The 18,588-nt window shown below is 38.7% G+C and overlaps 1 protein-coding gene across 1 annotated transcript in view; it reads right to left on the bottom strand.

The window, feature by feature from the left end:
- TMEM117 (transmembrane protein 117) overlaps positions 1-18,588 on the bottom strand; it is a 198,031-nt gene that overhangs the window by 38,798 nt on the left and 140,645 nt on the right. The window contains exon 5 of the mRNA XM_010006285.1: positions 5,935-6,094. Coding sequence (XP_010004587.1) covers positions 5,935-6,094 — 160 coding nt within the window. The remainder of the gene's footprint in view (positions 1-5,934; positions 6,095-18,588) is intronic.

Here is an 18,588-nt window from a genome sequence, read left to right as displayed (position 1 = left end):
CTTTCCCTTGTTCACAGAAAACAACACCGTGAAGCAGATGTGGAGGGTCTGTGTACTTGTTCCTCAGAGCCTCATTTCCCTGCCAGGAGAGGGACAGGGACAATTGGCTCTGTGGGATGCTAACACCATCTCTAGCTGCTTGCTCCAGAGCTGTCAAATGAGTCATTTCCAAAACCCCACTAACTCATCCTTCTCAGTACACAGTAGCCAGGAAATAACCCACTCCCTTGATACCTGCTACAGACAGAAGAGTGAGGAAAGCTAAGAGAAAACAGATGTCTAATGGGATGGACAGAAGTGGGGATCAGGAGAGCTACTGTTTTGTGTTCAAAATAAAAAGGAGAAAGACTTGATACTTCTCAAGCCAATGATTCTCAGGGAAATAAAACAAAGCACTTTGGGACTGAGAAGTTAAATGCAGATATAAATCCATGAGTAGCACTGTGGAGGCAGATTCAAGAAAAGGTACAGTTTTGGATTAGGCAAGAAAGACCTGTGTACAAACCACTAGAAAGAAATGCCATGGTGCCAATAATGCATGGGTAATGTTACCGTCTTGTCGGTTAAATGGTACTTAGGAACATTCCCAGTCTGTCACTTGAATTCATAGCTTGTACAAATAAAGCAAAGCTGCACATCAGTAATTGTTCCCTCTTAGTCCTTCTAATTCCCTTTTAGGCTTTCAGGACTATTTTGGAATGTTTCATATCACTGCTAATAAGGAAAATGTCCAGGATCCAGAGAATAATGAGGATGTTGAAGGAAAAAAAAAGGAGGCAAAAGTCATTCTTACGTGAGACACTTTTCAGGAAGGAAAACCTATAGCTCCCTACAGAAAGGTTTCTCCCAAAGTGACCTCACTTGAACTTGTCCCTTTCTCCTTCAGAGATCTGCAGGCCACGGGAGGTACAGTATTTCAGAGCCAGCCCTCACAGTAGGGTTCTTCAGCAAACATTGCACAATTAGCTGAGTACAAGCGGGTGTTCAAATTGCTTACCCATTTTCATAATGCTGTTTGACAGGCACGTCTAAAATCTGCTAATGAAGAGCAATGAAGGTACTCTGAGCAGAATGAAACACTCCATATAATAGCTGAAAAAAGTAGCCCAGAGTATACGGCTCCTCCCTGTAAAACCTTGCCATACGGCAATGCCTGGGGACACCAATGATGGAGCTGGATCTGCCATATTTAATTAAAGATGAATTCCTGTCTATCCTGAGTCCTCTGAAAAACCTGTCAGTGGTCACCTGCCTTTATGGCTGGGTTCACATCTTAAAAGGGCAAGTAGTACATGAATAAAAAAAACATGGCAAGTTCTCACATACAGAAATCCTGCATGTCAGAGATGATGCAAAAGTTGTTTGCTAACTTCATTAACACAGATGTTTCTCATGGGTTTTGAGTTTAATTTTATTACTGTGTTTTCAAATGTTACAAAACCCAGAAAAGGTATGATGGATGGTATCTTGACATTCAAGTTCTCACTTCCTCAGAAGAAGTTGTGCTGAATGGGAGGTTTTTAGAAGGACATTTTCATTCAATGTTTTGTAACTTCCTTGGAAACAAACTATACAGGAGTACTTTTTTGCTGTTGATTCTTAGGAAACAAAATATATTATATAAAACTCTTGAATCAAACGTACAGCTGATAGGACCTATTCTGACAGGAATGACAAGTTATCTTTCATATCCTGCTTTGTATATGAACACAAAATAATTTCTTGCATATCTGTTTTAAAGGAAAAATATTATCCCTGTATATTCTGCTTGAAGTGCAAATTAGGATTCTCCTCCTGTTTGTATATGTGTAAATGAATTCTATCAAATTACTGAGTGTAAATCCAGTTAAAAGTAACAATCAAATTAATTTGCAAAGTTTAATGGATTTTCTAAAAAAACCCTGAAACCTCCCCCCCCAGATAATAAAATCTTTTCACACTTTGTGTGGACAAGCCTGTATTTCTACTCTATCTTTTGCTTTAACTATCAAAGCATATTTAACCTTCTATGCACTTGCTATTGTGGGTGATGTTTTTAAATGGTCTCACACATCGTACTAGATTGTAATTAAAACAATCTCTCCATCAGGCATCAGTCCTGCCTGCTGAAATACTCCACCGTCTTTCAGAAGTCTGGAGAAACCTGTTAATGCTCACAAAAGACACTACAGAGATGAAACAATTCCGCTTCCTGGGACACATGAGGTTTAATAATCCAGTTGTGACAGGCTCCTACCCACTAACAAAGTCACAAAGAACATGACACAAAAAATAATAATATAAAATAAAATAAAATAAAATAAAATAAAATAAAATAAAATAAAATACCATATAGGCTAATTCATGAGTTAACGTCTATTTGTTCAAATAGAGGTATTCATAATGCGGGAGTATAGTTTCATTTTTCATTTTACTCCCTTAATTAACAGTTTTCCTATTACATCTTTAAGAAAGACAACTAATGATGTTATTTTTTTTCATTAAAATAGTAAAAAAGTTATATTACATGATAATACCATTGCTACATGGTATTAGCTTTAGCATGTGGGGGTCTTACATTGAGTCTGAAAACTAAGGCTAAAAATACAGTGATGCTCATGTGCAGCAGGGAATGCTATAATGCCAGAAATACACACATACATACAGATTTCCATATACATTGTGAAAATTACTATCTTCATCACTTCCATATTATGGGAAAAACTACAAACTTGAAGAGTTTTTACTTTCTTACTATAACCAAGCACATTTCCTTTAAAAGGAACTAATGTTCACCTGCTTTGGACCAAATTTGAGCTGCTGTTTTTGAGCGAGAAAATATGCAATCTCTGTACTTAAAATAAATCTGTGGGTTTTTTTACATTGCAAAAACATTGGAAAACAATGTTTCTATTTACATTGGATAAAATGTCCTGACAGGCACAACTGGAATAGAGACCTCTGTGCTACCTCTCAAGCAGCCTAAAATGGGTATTGTCTTTGATATTCTGTACTAGACCCAGTGAAAATTTAAATTCCTGTCAAACCATGGCCAGGAAGCAGTGGAAGAAGTAGAGATCACCCTCCTGCAAGAGTCAGACCTGAAGAAGTCTCATTGATAAAACACTAGCAGAGAAATGCTCCCTCAGCCCTTTGACTAGCTGTGGAAATAGCTTAGCAGGGTCCTTGCAGAGCTGCAGCTGAATTCGAGCCATGCCACCCTCATAACAATTCTTTTGATTCTGACTTAACAGATGGTTCCTCTCAGCTCATTGTGTTGGGTCTGTTTATTTTCCTTGGACAGAAATATGGACCTCTAGGGCCGGCTGCATCTTATCTGACTGGATGTTGAAAACCACCCCAACTGAACCTCAGCTTCTCCATTGACTATAAGGACACAAATTAAAATCAGGTGGATATGATGTATACACAGCAACCACCTAAAACAGGCATCTAAAACAGGTTCCCTTTTCTTCACTCCAAGGAGGGCAGATGTGGTGATATGTCACAGTGAGGTTGGCAGAAGAGGGAAGAACACAGCCTGAGCCTGAGGCCAGCCACACTATCCTGTTGTAGACCTGCAACCTTCTCCATGATCTGTTTTCTCAGGTTGCTTTAATATTTTTGCCGTCATAACTTTCACAATTACATTTCAGACACAGGTCTCTGTCTTTTACTCTGTCTCTCCTCTGTGCTCTTCTTGACCCTGAATATTTGGTGAGTTGTTTGAGTGACTAGGAGAGTGGGGCTGGGAGGCAGCCAGGGTTTGTTGCAGGATGGAAACCTAAGCTAAAAAGTGCTCATGTCCTTTAGCATCACTCATGTATAACTGTGTAAGGTTCAGCTGTCTGCGTTCTCTTCACATTCTGCCTGGGTTATGTCTAATTGAAAAAGGGTGGATCTTCAGGGCAGAGACTGCCCAGTCCTTTTTTCTTTCTTATGCTCTACATAGGATTTAGACAAATATTAAATTATAATAGCAAGATGGCAAAGCTGCCCTTTAAAATTATGTGATTATTTTTCACAGCATTGAGAATGGGTTTCCAAACTCAATTGTTTTTTTTTATTGTTGCTAAACACAGTAATAATACTACCACTCAGAGGGACAGAAAATGTCTGTACTAAAAAATTAGATGGGACTTCATCTATCCTCTTAGAAATTGCTTAATAATAAGCATGTTTTGTTTTGTTTCTAATTTTACCAGCTTGTTGCTAAATCTTGGTAAGTTAGAAAAAAAATCTGCAAAAGAGGCAACACTATTTAAAAGAATTTCTAGGAACATGTAACTCTAAAGCATACTTCAGTCAAAAGATCATTATCCTTATTGCCTTTACTTGTGATTCAATATTTTGCCTTCTCAAATTTATTGCAGTAGCAATGCAATGATGCTAGAACTACACTGTGATTTAAACATGTCAATTTAGTTGCGCAGTCCAAGTAACTTCAAATAAATTAATAAGTCCATCACACAAATATCACTCAAAATGCAATTAAAAGGAGCATCTTGCTTTGCGTTGCAAAAATTCGAAATAGTACTCAGGCCAGGCTATTTCAAATAAAATTCTTCCCTATATTCAGCAAATTCAAGGTCAAAGTATGGAAACTTGATTTTTCAAAGCTGAAAGGATGATTTTACAATTATTTGGTGTAAAGGCAACTTTACTTATCTACCCTGCATATAATATCAAATTCAGTATAGCTTGATACATCATGTATTTTCATTCACACTTTCATTACAGCCCTGTGAAGCACAGTCATTTATTATACATTCTCTTGAATGTTTTTGAAACAGCAAACAAAATGTAAAATGCTGAGGAAGAAAAAAGAAAGCATCAAAAATCTCACTAGAAAAACAGTATTCCCTTTCTTGTCCTCCTGATTCTAACCTTGAACAGCTGTTAGCACTGAACAGCAGTGGACACTGGAAAGTAAAACTGGACTGTAGGAATTTATGCAGCTTTAACATTCTAGTACAGCAGTGATAAATTCCGAGTGTCACCACAGTGTCACCTCTATGATAATGCCTCAAGCAATAGATAGCTTGTTAAAGAGAACTAAGTGTCTCAGAAATGGTCTTTGCCAGCAAGTTTGGTTGGTAATATATTGCAGAGAAAGGACCCGTAAGTTCTCAAATTCTTTGCTAAACTTCACTTCAGTAGTCTAACAGGTTTAGAACTAATAGCAAAAGTCACTCAGGCCTTTGATGCTCCTTTTTGCTTGCCCCTGCCCAAATTACCTAATTCTTCATAGAGCATTAGTCAAGTTATTCACACATGGCTCAAATCACAGACAAATGCAAAGGTTAGAGCACAGCATCACATGAAGGAGGTTTTTGGCCACATACCTGTAACCCAGATTCCTTTCCTAACAGCTCAATTCAAAGGAGTATATATCAGGCTGAGTATAGAGAATAATCTCCCCAGTAAACATTACTAGAAAAAGATAATACAGCACAATAACCTGTCATCAGAGTATGGAGATCTTAATATGAAAGTGGAAAATGGAATCTTAATAGTAAATACTAATTTTCACCTATTAAAATGCTATAATGTGTGTATACCTAATATTGTAAATGCTTGAAATATGGAAGTATTTCTTTCTTGTTTGTGTGGAGTTCTCTCATCTGTCTAACTGAAGCTTTGAATTTACAAAACAACTTCCTTCTGTTGCTTTTTCTGATGTCAGTTTTGCAGAAAACACCTTCTCATTTGGAAAGTCATGCAATGCTTACCTGGTAGTCTAAGAAGAGAAATCAGCAATGTTTTCACAATAAAAGGCCAGCAGGCTTTTTGCAAAGTCACTGAGAATGATGTCATAAAATGCCTCTATAATAGTGATGGTAAACTAAACATTTATTTACCTTTCTGTACTTTTAGCTAAACATCATTTGATCTGGAGGAGATAGAGTGACTAGGCATCTTCAGCAGCTTGAATGAAACATTAAGAAAGTGTACCTGCATGACAATCAGAAGGTCAAACACCAAGATGAAAGAAGCCAAGAAGGCTCTTGAGACCTCATCACTTGGCAGAAATCCACGATTCAGCTTGTCCCAGCTGATCCAGTCAGTAGTGATGACAAGCACAACTACAGTGGTCAGAGTAAACAGGACAGTCCTGCAAAGGAGAAAAAAATAGTTCAGAGAGAATACGATAGTAAAGAAGATGCATCATTCTATTTTATCTGTCTTCTAATGGTTAACTAGTGCTTTATCAGTACTTCTCTGCTGATGAAAAAAGATTGAAGAAAATTCAGTGTACAAACAAATCACTTAATTCAAAATAGGAAAGCAGTCAGCTGTATCCTTAGAAAAAAAGAAATTCAGTAGCTACTACCAAGCATGTTGCAAAATTAGGTTGGAGTGTATCACTCTTGTCCTTTGTTCCATAGAAAAACAATTAAGTAAAAGAAGAAAGAAGTGAACTATAATAATGTACCAAGGACTGTATGATCTAGGCCAAATTCAAGTGAACAATGTTTGAGAGAACATTTTCTAAGGCATCAAAGACATTAGAACCTTTGAAAAGTCTTTTCTCAGCTTTAGGAGCTATAGGACACTAGCTGTGAAGCCTAATTTTTACATGGTAACACATCTGTATTAAAGAAATTTTTGTTGTACTAAATTAATTTTTAATAGATTCTGGGGCTTGCAGGTTTTGCTTTGTGTCTGCTACAATCTTCTTTGTACAAGTTTTCAAAATATCTCATGGCATTTCTGAGAAAGTCAGCAAAGAATGAATTACAAAAGTAACACAGCCTCCATATGAATGCTGTGAGAATTCCCGAAGACTAATTTGGCTAATTCATACAATTTTGCAATATGGTGTTTAATAAAACATCTTTCTAAGCTATCACCCTAAAATAGCTCTGCATCATTTCCAGCAGCACTTTGGTGATATCCTTCAGAGTTGGCAGGAATGACTGATTGAATTCCTGGTTCCATAGAAGAGAGCAAATTTAGCTGGTGATTTAAGGAGAAACAAGGCTTCACCCAGTAGCCATAGCTGTCAGTAAATCTGTGCTATAATAGGGGCATATCAACATCTGAATGCACACAGTGCTAAATAATTGTGACAGGGTGGAGTTTTTTCTACTGCAATGAAGTCTCATTATTTTCAGCTACTGAGGGCTGTAAAACAATTTGAAGAATATTTCCCATGGCACCTCGAAATGGGGCAAGTGTTCAGAAGAGTAAAAGAAAAATCTGTACACCAGTAGTCACAGGCTACCAGTTTGTATGCACTTGTTTTTATACATCAGCCTTGGCTGTGTCTCTGTAGGAAGGAAAAACAAATATGCACATAAGCAGGAGTTTACACATGTAGACTCCTAAACATCATTCTTCTGTGGCATGATGGGCTATAATTCTTCACAATTTAATGAGGCACAAAATTACTTTATTGCTACCACTTTTACCTTTGAATGTTTATTTTTATTCTTAATTAATAAATTCAGTTATATTCAACACTGTGATTGGTACCATAACAGTATCCCTTGAGTGTATTACCAGCATCCAGGCCAGAAAGAAAGGAATGAGGCATCAGACCTAAGGGATATTTAAGCCTGCTTATCTCCTAAACATTTGCTTAGCAACCATCTCACCAGTTAGTACCTGCACCTGCCAGACTTTTCTACAAGCTCCATTTTGGCAAGTACCCAGAATGGTTTACTTTGGAAAGGCAATTCATTACGGTTCTTCCCTCATGCATTGTCTCTTCAGACCCACAGAGGTGGTTTGCCCCACCTATTTCACCTTCCTAGCTGAAGTTCACATGGAGGTAAATGTTTTCACATTTATCTAAGTTCTCCAGAAAGAATGCAGTGCTTCTCTGCCAGCCCACGTAGGGTGTTCCAGCCACCAGGTACAACAATCTTCCTTGTCCTCTTTCTGAGGAACCCACATGCCCCGAGGCATGGAGAGTTTAGAACTCTAGTTCATGTCTATGTCGTTAGCTATGGGAACCATTTACCCAGAAGTTAAGCTCAGCGTTCTTCCACTTCAGTCCTCTTGAATTATGCATTTACATTTTGGAGCAAGCGTTCAAAACATGGAAGGTCAGAATTTGGCATGTATGCAAGCAAAGGCAGACATATTTTTCTGCATGCTTCATTGGCATGCATGCAAAGACCAACGTGTGTGCTCAAGCCCTGATTTCCTTGAGGAAATGCGTAGGCACCTAAAGAACTGCTTTGCTACTTATTCTAAAATGTCAAATAGGGAGGGAAGGGAGCAGAAAGTGAGCTGCTAATAGAATAAAAAAATGTGAAATCCATAAAAAAGTTTAGAAATAGACTTTTGAAATGGTTGCAATAAACAGCATAATGAGCACTCAGTTGTATTTTTGACCTGTGATACTCTAACACAGCAAAATAGTCAATGTGTGCTTCTGGAGTTTTTATAAACTGACTTTGTCTAGGTTAGAGTTCCGCTCACTTCTTGTGAAAGTACAGCATTGCCCCAGTGTCCTGGGAATTAGAAAGAAGCTGAGGATTTAATTTACGTTGACATAACTTGTATCAGATGAACTGATGTGATCTACCCTGCAATATTTAGGCCAGTGTAGTTTGCCCCTTATTCTGCAATGCACATTTCTGAGAAAGACCTGTGCCATCACACCATCCACAGCATTACTGGTGGGACCTCTCGTTCTAGCTTATAGAAGGGCTATGAGGAGAAAGGCAAGAAAGCATTGATTCTTCTCTGTACCAGATACTAAGAAATGCAACTTCTTTCTCTACTTCACAGAGGAAATACACTTTTATATTTCACTGTATTGAATGATTATGTGCCCTAGGTGTCTGTTCAGCTACAATAATACACATTTTACAACCTGACTCATAATCTTCAAGATACAAGGTCACTATAAAGAGTAAAAATTTTTAAGTCTGCAAAAACCACACTGTCCAGGCCAATTGCATACTGAGAATTTAAAACTATTAGGTAGCTCCAGAAAAGTCTGTACTGTGCTTATCACTGACAGTGATGATCTAAACCCCCTAGTTCTACACTGGACTGAGAGAAAGCTTGAAGAGGGGAAATTTGTACTGCCAGGACTTGCTCAAGAAGCAGGTAATTCTTTAGACTCTATCTCTGTAACCTCTGATAGCTAGGACTGAGTTTCATCTTGAATTTGCCAAAACAAGTCACTCATACCAACTTGAATCCACACTGCTGGTCCTCATTTGCCAACACATTAATTTTGTCCTCATACATTTAGAGGGGTGAAAACCAGATGTCTCTGGCTTGGCACCTTCAAGCAACAGCACTTTCCTGGACAGTAGGTTTTGACCAAACTGATCAACCACTATTGCCCAACGCATTATACATTACAAGAGGTTTTACACAACATAGGCCTGAGGCTTGAGCAGGTTTTTGTCATTGGTGGTAGCTGCAGACAATCCCTCATGGCAAACAGGGTCATAACTCCAAACTTGCAGACTCTGCCTTGGAGAAATGCCATTTCCGGAGAACGGCCATTACACCTCATTTTCCTCTATGCTAGTACAACTGGTAGCAAGTATGGAACATCCACATGCAGCAGGCTATCTTCAACAGACTATGCCAAGAACCTGGCTTGACTTTACCTACAATGTCTCCATACTGCCATTCTAGTGTTAAAAAAAGCAGCCATCATCTTGCGAAGTCTGGACAACCAACCACAATGAGCTGGCATGCAGGTGAGATGATGCATTGCAGCACCTGAAACGGTGCTGGGTCACCCTAACCTGAAGAGAAATCACCAGTCAGCACGGGGGGATGGCTCTGCCTCTGTTGAAATGAGACTGGAAATCACTGGTAGCCTACGGGCACGCTGCTCTGCTGCTGCCTGCCACATCTTTGTGGGACCCCAGGGGAGAAAATAAAGGCTGAAATCTTACGGTTCTTTTAAGAACAGAGAGCTGAGATCCCTGCCTGCTTCCAAAGAAGAAAGAAGGAGCTGCTGCCACCTCACCAGGCCTCTCACTGCCACCGGAGCCAGCCCAGCCTGGCTGAACCGGGAGCCACCGCAGCAGCAGCAGCAGCCGAGCAGGGCAGCATCGCACCTCTGCCCAGCCCAGAGAGCAGCACAGCCGAGCTGAGAGCAGCACAGCCAAGCCCAGCCCAGCCCAGAGAGAGTAGCACAGCCGAGCCCAGCCGAGCCCGCCGACCAAGCCGGGACCGCTGCCCCGAAGGAGTGGTTGCACACGCGGTGCGTGCCTGCTGCCCACCAACCCAGGAGCTGTCACTGCTGCCACCTTCGGCTGCCTTCAATGCATCAGGAGTGTAAGAACCCCATCCACAAATCTTCCCTGCTCTTCTAGCTTTCTACAGTGTTCACTCCCATTCTCACACACACAAGAGCGACCACAATGAGGGGGAACTGCGACACGCACTAAATCACTTTCCGTTACCATAACAATCCTCTTCCTGTCCTTTGCACCCTATCAGTGGCTTGTATTACAGATATACATTTGTACAGCTCTGTTTTCTTCATAAAATATCAGCACATATAAACTACTCACTCAGTGTCCTCATTCCCTCTTTGAGCAGAAGTGCATGGTACCTGTGGGGGGCTGTTTCGACAGGTATCAAATAAAGCCTAAGGGAGAGGGATTAACCACTCAAACCCTCCCTTGTTCTGTTTTTGAACCCTTACAAGTACCACAAAACCATTCCTAGGACATTCCCTCCAGAACTAAGCCAGCAATACCTTGAACTCCATACAGCCACATCGTCAGGGAACAGTCTGTGTTACTTGTCTGCTCTGAGTTAAAAGATGAACAAAACTGAATTTGTCCCTGGAAAGATAAAGACAAGCTAATAAATGTATACAAGTTCACAAAACCATTTAATGTTGAAAACAAGAACTGTTTCAAATCTGAGTTTCCTGATTCTTCGTGTCCAAATCAGCATGGCAAACTGTACTGAGCAAAAATCCTGGTCTATGATTTGACCTCATTTCTCAAAATGTCACGTAGTGAAAGCAAAGTTTTTTGCTGCTCAGAGAACAAATATAATTCTTTGCACCACTATACATAAGGGGAAGATAATACTGCCTTCAATTTACCAGTGACTTTGAGCTCCTTATTGTTAGAGCTATTTACAATTTTCTTCCATCTTGCATGACCCTCTGCCAAATCTTTTATGAAGCTGCAGCTTTGATGATCAGATAGCAAGAGTTCTGCTAAGATTGACCGAAGAGATGAAAGACTAACTTTGGCTATTTTCCTCATCTTTATTTTGTCTTTTCCAAGAGGCAAAAAGCAGCATCTTGCCCTTCGACTACATCATTTCCACAAAAAAGTCCTACCTGTACTTAGTCCACAGTAGCTCTTAGCTTTGTATGACACAGAGAACTTTTCATCACACTTCCACACATAATTGCCACTAAGCCATCTTACTTAAAAACTGTTACAAATAGCTAATAAGCATTCCAGGTGTTGCTAAATACTATATACATTTGGAACAGAATGACATATGAGTAAAGATATTAGACGATAAATTCTGTATTCCTATTATTGTTCATTAAGGAAATGAGCATATGTACTTAATCAAATACATAATGTATATGTGAACTTACTAAATAAAGAAAATTAACTAGCATATAGTTTAGGTATGTTTAAAAACCACCTGGCAGTTAATGAGCATTCATCAAAACTTTCAGCTTCAGATGGTGTTGTAGGACACAGAAATGCAATTCCAATCAATGTTTTATAAATTATTATTTATGTTTTTGGTTGTGGTGGTTTATAATATCTATTTTTCATTAATGTGCCAAAATAGATAAAAACATTCCATGAACACAGACACAGAAAAGGAGGAACAAATTTTACTGCACTTGGTATTTAAAAATTCTTTCCAGTCCTCAGTAAAGTGAGATCATCCATCACGTTCAATAGTTTCCAAGATTTTTAGTCCCAGAACCAGCAAAGGCCAAACACCTTCCCACAGTGTACAATACCTATACAGAACAATGCTACTGCAGGTGTTTTTATGCAAATGCCAACACTTTTTCTTTCACTTGCTTTAATTAAGAAGGGTTCTGTTATCAAATCTGTCATAAATAGCAACTCTAAAGCCATTTAAAATATTTAGTCTGCCTGTTGCTTGGTGTCAGCACCACTTCTGCAATTAATCAAGTATAAAGGACGTATGTTCTGCTGGTTTGTCTGGAGCAGCATGGCTTCTAACCTCACATTGGCCACTGCTCTCCTGCCCTGGGCTGGGACTGTGCAGTGCAGGGAGACAGAGCAAAGACTCACGAGCTCTGCCCTTATCAGCAGCTATTGCAGTGCAATGGGGTAGTAGTGTGGTGCCATAGAGTGACACAGCTGATGCTGAGGACCCCGTACTCACAGTGTTTGTGGGCTGAACTGAGCACCCATCGCTAACTGCAGCTCATTGGGTGAGATCCCATAAAGCAGTTTCCACTGCGGTTGCACCCAGAAGAAATTCCACTTGTGCACCTCAAGACCAATCCATGCTGTGAACCAAAGGGCAGGTGGAGAGATGACTGCGAGATCCACTTCAGAATTGCACTACTGAACTCCTAGTACAGACACGCCCCAGGAGAAGTTACACACAACAAATATCTAGAAATATATCTGGAAAATCAATTCCTCGGGATCTCTTTTATTAACATACTGTGCTTGTTCCCCTGATAGGGACAAATATGTGGTAGCGATATGAAGTAATACTAATGCCAGATTTCAGAGCACCACACTCCCCACAGCATGCTCCACAGGCATAAATAAGTGGAAGAAAGTAAATTAATAAAAAATAATAAAAAAAAGAAGTTCAATGCCAATTAGAAGAAAATTAATTTTAATTCAAACTTTGTACTGCATTATTTTTTAAAAAAACTTGCCATCACAATATTGTATTTCTGACTTCTATCCTACAGTAGGAAATAATGGGTAAGCAATATAGTATTTGCCTGTAACTGCCAGTTCCAAAATATCTGTTCTGAAATTGCAAGATCTGCTGTACTGTCTGTATCAAATAGGGAATAGCAGAGGGAACACTATGTTGGGACTGGCTCATAAATGCTTATCAACAGCAAATACTGCACATTCCCAGGTAAGTCTTCCAGTCTATGCTTGTCATCATTCTGCCTGTTGAGGTGAAGAAACCAGTAACCACTGAGTGTACAGGATGCTCTGAGTTTGGCAAAACTGGACTTGTTTATTCTGCATTTTTATACGTTTGTTTTACTTAGAAAAATGAAAAAAAGCCCAAACAGTTTTGTAAATGTAAACAGCACTAGTTTATTTTTTCCAGTTATATCAGTTTGTCAAAGAAAGGATATTGCCTTTATCAAAAAGCTTACTTTAGTTCTATCCTTTGACTGCAACAGTTGCAGTTTTGTTAGTATATCAATATGATTCCAGAGCTATTAGGGGGTTTTGCACAAAGATTTGTATAAAGTCTGAAATTACATTTATGTTAATGCACAGAGGAAACATTTCACTATGTTTCATGTAATAAAATGAGTAAGATTAGGTAATGTAATCACATGGTGAAATATTAGAATTCTAGAGAGCATAATTTTTTTATTATAGGTAGAAGCATCTTTGAGTTTCCTTTTGCCACACCATTAATTTACTAAAATGAAAGCGTTATCTATTTCAAACAGCAGCTCATTTAAATTAAACTCATCAGCCATAAGCTTTAAGTTTCAAATGCCATTTCCTATCTGTGACACAGAAAAGGAAAAACAGTTTAAAAGGGTTTGTGGTCTTGCTTGTAAAAACATTTTCAGACACCTATCATATGCAAGGTAGTATAAGACTCACATGAGTTACATTCAAGAATCTCTACTCCATGTTAAACTCCCAAAGTTAGAACTTAATTGCTTAACTCAGGTAGAAAGCATTTTGAAAAAACCCCACAATTCTAGATAAGGTAAAGGGAAGCCATTTTTTTCTGGTTCACTTTCAGATGGATACATCATTTAGTCTGTCAAAAGCACAGGTGTTAGAAGACAGGTGGCTTGAGAAACAGCAGAAACAAGATCTTCAAAAATGTTTTCAGAGCATCAAATGTGCCTTAGGATAGACTTGCCTGGCAATTTGTCAGTGGCAATGGTTTATATTAGGACAAAAAGCATTCCAACACATGGAATTTTCCTGCGAAAGGCCTGATTTCTGTACTGTGAGGTAAGCTGTGTCAGAACTGGGCATGATTCCTGCACCTCTCTGTGATCAAGGAGACAGGAAGTAGGGCAGCATCTCAGCTACACAAGATGAGACAAACAGACCACGGGCCAACACACCTTCTGTGTGATTCAGACCAAGTTTTTGAATCTTTTAAAGAGACCAGCTGACTGCCATAATAACCAGGCTTTTGGATGCTACACAGTACTATTTGTTCAAACTCTCTAGTTGGAGCTTCTCAATTTTGTATAAACAAGTCAACACTAGTACAAATCTTTGGATACAGATTTTCCACACTCAAATGAGTGCCTTAGTGGCCAGTTATGAAGACTTCATGTTGTTCATAGCTCCTGGTAAGAGTGGGGTAAAGGCTTGTTCACCATACTGGGAAGACATGGGATCATATACAAAAACACACATAACAGGGAGTTTGGCTTCCCACGTTTCCAGCACTCCAGCAAATGTCACAGGAACTGGTTATGAGAAGAAAACATTTTTGGCCTTCTTTTCTCCATTATCATGAATTACTCCATAAAGTCTTAAATTCATTGAAATGTAGAATGGGGAAAAGCTTTTGAAAAGGAAAAAAGACATGTCTTTACATTTAGAAGGCAATTTCCATTTCAAATGCATTTAGATGGTAATTGAAATGCTACCCTAAGAGCCTAAAATTAGGCTCTTCAGAAGTATAGCAGGAGCTAGAGGTATATCCCAATACCTCCTTGAAACATGCCATTAAATTCTACGTTTAGAAAGCAAGAGCCTAAGTGTGGATTTAACACCACATTTTCAAGCCTACCTTTGATTTGGGTTATATGCATTTCTAGATAGTTGATGTAAGAAAAACTGATTGGTTTTTCAGAAGACCCAATTAGAAACAAGGAAGTCAGAATGTTGGTAAAAACAAATTAATTCATAAACCAGTTTTTTTCATTAATAAATAACATTATTAATTATTTCCCAGTTATTGAATTTACTAGCGTTGTTTTTATTCACAATTTATTTCACAATTAATGAAAATTTAGCTGTAGACAACACTCTGAATGTTTTTGTCAGGATATTATAGACTCGTATTGCTTTTCTGCATTTAAAATATTAATCATTTTTCCCAAATCATATGTGAAGTTTGCTACATTTTGGCTAGAGCCAAGAAAAAAACTGATATTTTTTTTTTAACACAGAGTATTTTTACATATGATTTCATTTAGTACAATTAAAACATTTTATAAGGAGTTCAGATTCAGCCAAAAAGTTAATAATAGATTTTTTTTTATAGAAATCTACATGTGAGTTAATATACATAAGTCTCTCATTACAGTCAACAGGGATGTAGTGTGAGTTTGGTTGCCTCAGCTATGCATCCAGTGTGATCTGGGCCACTGTGAAGTACCTTAGTTGGACTCCAGACCCTGCAGTAGGTCTTCTCTGTGTACTGTGTCATGTCTACGAGGCCTATGCACTTTTTCAGTACCGTAAAACATTCCAAACTGTAGTCAATGTTTATGTTTAGGCACCTTAATTTCACCTTTGTTCAGCCAGTGGCATTTGGAAAATTATTCAGGTGACTAAATGGAAGTTTCTACCAGCTGTAGCAGGAGCTGTCATGTCAATAGCTAGACAATAGCTGTGTTCTGGAGTAGATAGCTGTATATTTTAGCTATGTAATAGTTTGAAGGAAAAAGAAATTTCTCATTATTTTAGGTTTCATACACCACAGTATCGATGAGATGTAATTTGTCATTCATCAAGATGTGTCTTTTACAATTACATTTGTGCAAATCCTGTCAAAGTAGAATATAATTACAATTACTTTGAACTCTATTTAATACCTTTTTTCCAAACCACTTTAAAGAAATGCAGACTTTTTCATCTAACAAGTTGATTATATTTTGGTTAAATATATTTCCAAAATAACTCCAACTAACACACAAAAAACATCCAGAAAGTTTTAATCTTGCCTCTTGACCAATGCATTTTTATGTAAAAAATCTTCCAAAGAATATCAGTCTTACCTTAGTAGGAAAAGGGCATCCGTAGACAGCAAGATGAGCATGAGCTGGGCATGTGTGCTGGCAGCAAAGAGGCCCCACCAATGTCTGAGGCTTTAGTAACAGGAGCATGGCCAGGAGATCAAGGGAAATAATTATTTCCCTCTACTCCACACTTATTAGACCATGTCCAGAATTTCACATCCAGTTTTTGCCCCCTAGTACACAAAAAAGCACCAATAAACCAAAGTGGAGGTCCTCAATCTGTTTGGGGGCTGAAGCATTTGTCCTGTGAGGAGAGGCTGACGGACATGGGTGAGTTCAGCCTGGAGAAAAGGTGGCTCTGGGAGCACCTAGCAGCTGACACCCAGTTCCTCTGGGGAGGTCAGCACGAAGAGGGAGCCAGCCTCTTCACAGAAGTGAATGACAGGATGACAAAATACAATGTATATGTTGAAGCAAAGGGATTCAGACCAGGTATAAGGAAAAACTCTTTCCAATGAGGATCATGAAGCAGTGGAAGAGGCTGTCCAGAGAGGCTGTGCATTCTCCATCCCTTTAGGTTTTTGAGACTTAACTGGATAAAGCCTTGAGCAACCTGGTCTCAGCTCATAGCTAATCCTGCTTTGAGAAGGAGACTACAGACCTCCTGAGATCCTGAACTCCAGCCAGAATTAACCTGTGATCCTATGCCCCTACGATATTTTCCCCTCAATAAAAGAATCCTAGTAGAAAAGCATGTAAGTTACACATTTATGACATTAACATTTATGAAGGAAACATGACCTTATCATCCAATCCTATTTGCCTACAAAAGAAAGTAAACATCAATGACACTAGCCTCCTCCTGAAAAAAAACCACAAAATCTATGCAATCAAAACAGAAGGGATTTTTCTGTCTTAGGACTTCTAATTTTCAGCTCACTCTGTTGGTCCAACTAAGACTTTATAAATGCAAACACTCAAAACTTCACTTGGCATTTACAATAATTGTAACATATAATACTTTTTGCAGATGCTTCAAGAAGGATAGATACCAACTCAAGTCTCTCAGGAAACAAAATTTAATATGTATGTTCTTCCAGAAGTTGAGCCAGTTCCAGTTCCAGGCTGACACATCTTCTTAGAAGACACATGGAGTACTGTGTCCAGTTCTGTCCATAACCTGTAACATGACCTCCTTGACCCTAACATCTGACAGTATTTTGGTGATCTTGGATTCAAACAAATGAAGGGGTGAGTGAGCAGATGCCTGGTTGTTACTGGTTGGGTCTACACTGCAAAATTTTTTGGTGCCCAACATGGGGCTTAGGGAATTTGAGACTTCTCACATACCCTTCTCTTCTAGATCTCCTTTAGGGCTATAACCATCTTGCAGAAAAGTATTAAAGAGTAAATATACAACATCCCATCTCTTACATATATCCAACAAGGTAGTTCTTTCATCAGAGCCAGGCTACAAGCTGGGGATAGCCCTTTTCTCTTGCCCAAGGAATAGGTAACCTGTCTGAAGAAGGGGCCACATGTAGGTCAGATTTAATGTCCAGAGTCTCATATACTACATCAACTTCTGTTTTCCCTCCATGATTATATCAAGCTCCAAGTAGCTTAGCTAGTGTCAAAGAGACCCTGTGCTTAACAGACATTGTGCTGGCCTTCATTTCATTAAATATATATTCTATGTTTATTATCCTGTTAAACACTTTACTCAACATTGATTGATTTCCCTCCAGTTTTACAGTTATATGATCCTTTCCTTCCTGTTAAATACTTCAACATACATGTTTGACAAGCAAAAAAGCCTACAGGCTGTCTCCTCATCACTTAGATGATCGCTCAATCAGTTTCCAGCAAGCACCTACAGAGAGCAGCTACAAGAATACTTCTGGAAGGGCTATTATTTTGCAGTGCCTCGATTTCTCTCCAAACAGGGAACCTTTCTACTGTTGATGAGACTTTGAAACAAATTAGCATTTGGAATAGATGGATGCACTTGGCTTCTTTGATCAACAACCACTGAAGAGACTAGAATCAGTCAAATTTTTATATCTCTCCAGAGCAAATAACTACACCTATTTCACAAAGGCTATAAAATGGAGGACAGCTTTTGAAACTGGATATGGTGTATCACAAAGCTTTGTTTAGTCATTTTGATTCAGTTTTCTCCTATGTCATATATTTATTGTACAGAGATGATTTTAAATGAATTTAGCCAGTTCTTTACTGTGTTTTTTTTTGCTTTATGTTCTTCCTGGGAGGCTTGAAAATAACTGTCATCTCTAGCAAGGAGGCCTTGAAAGATTAATGAGACTTAAAATCATTCCTGGGCCTTTCCAACCATTACTGACAATTTATCACAGAGATTTCTGGGTTGATAATTCCATCAATGTCTACTAAAAAAAAGGAAATCTATTCCATCTGAGGCATTAAGTTCAAGCATGTCTTCACTTTGTGATGGGGGTATTTTGATGCACTATTTAGGAAAG

The sequence above is a fragment of the Chaetura pelagica genome, unplaced genomic scaffold (assembly GCF_000747805.2).
Source record: "Chaetura pelagica isolate M959 unplaced genomic scaffold, ChaPel_1.0 scaffold108, whole genome shotgun sequence".
In the NCBI taxonomy this organism is placed as follows: domain Eukaryota; kingdom Metazoa; phylum Chordata; class Aves; order Apodiformes; family Apodidae; genus Chaetura; species Chaetura pelagica.
Note: the sequence above shows the minus strand (reverse complement) of the source record. Positions and strands in the feature narration are given on the sequence as shown.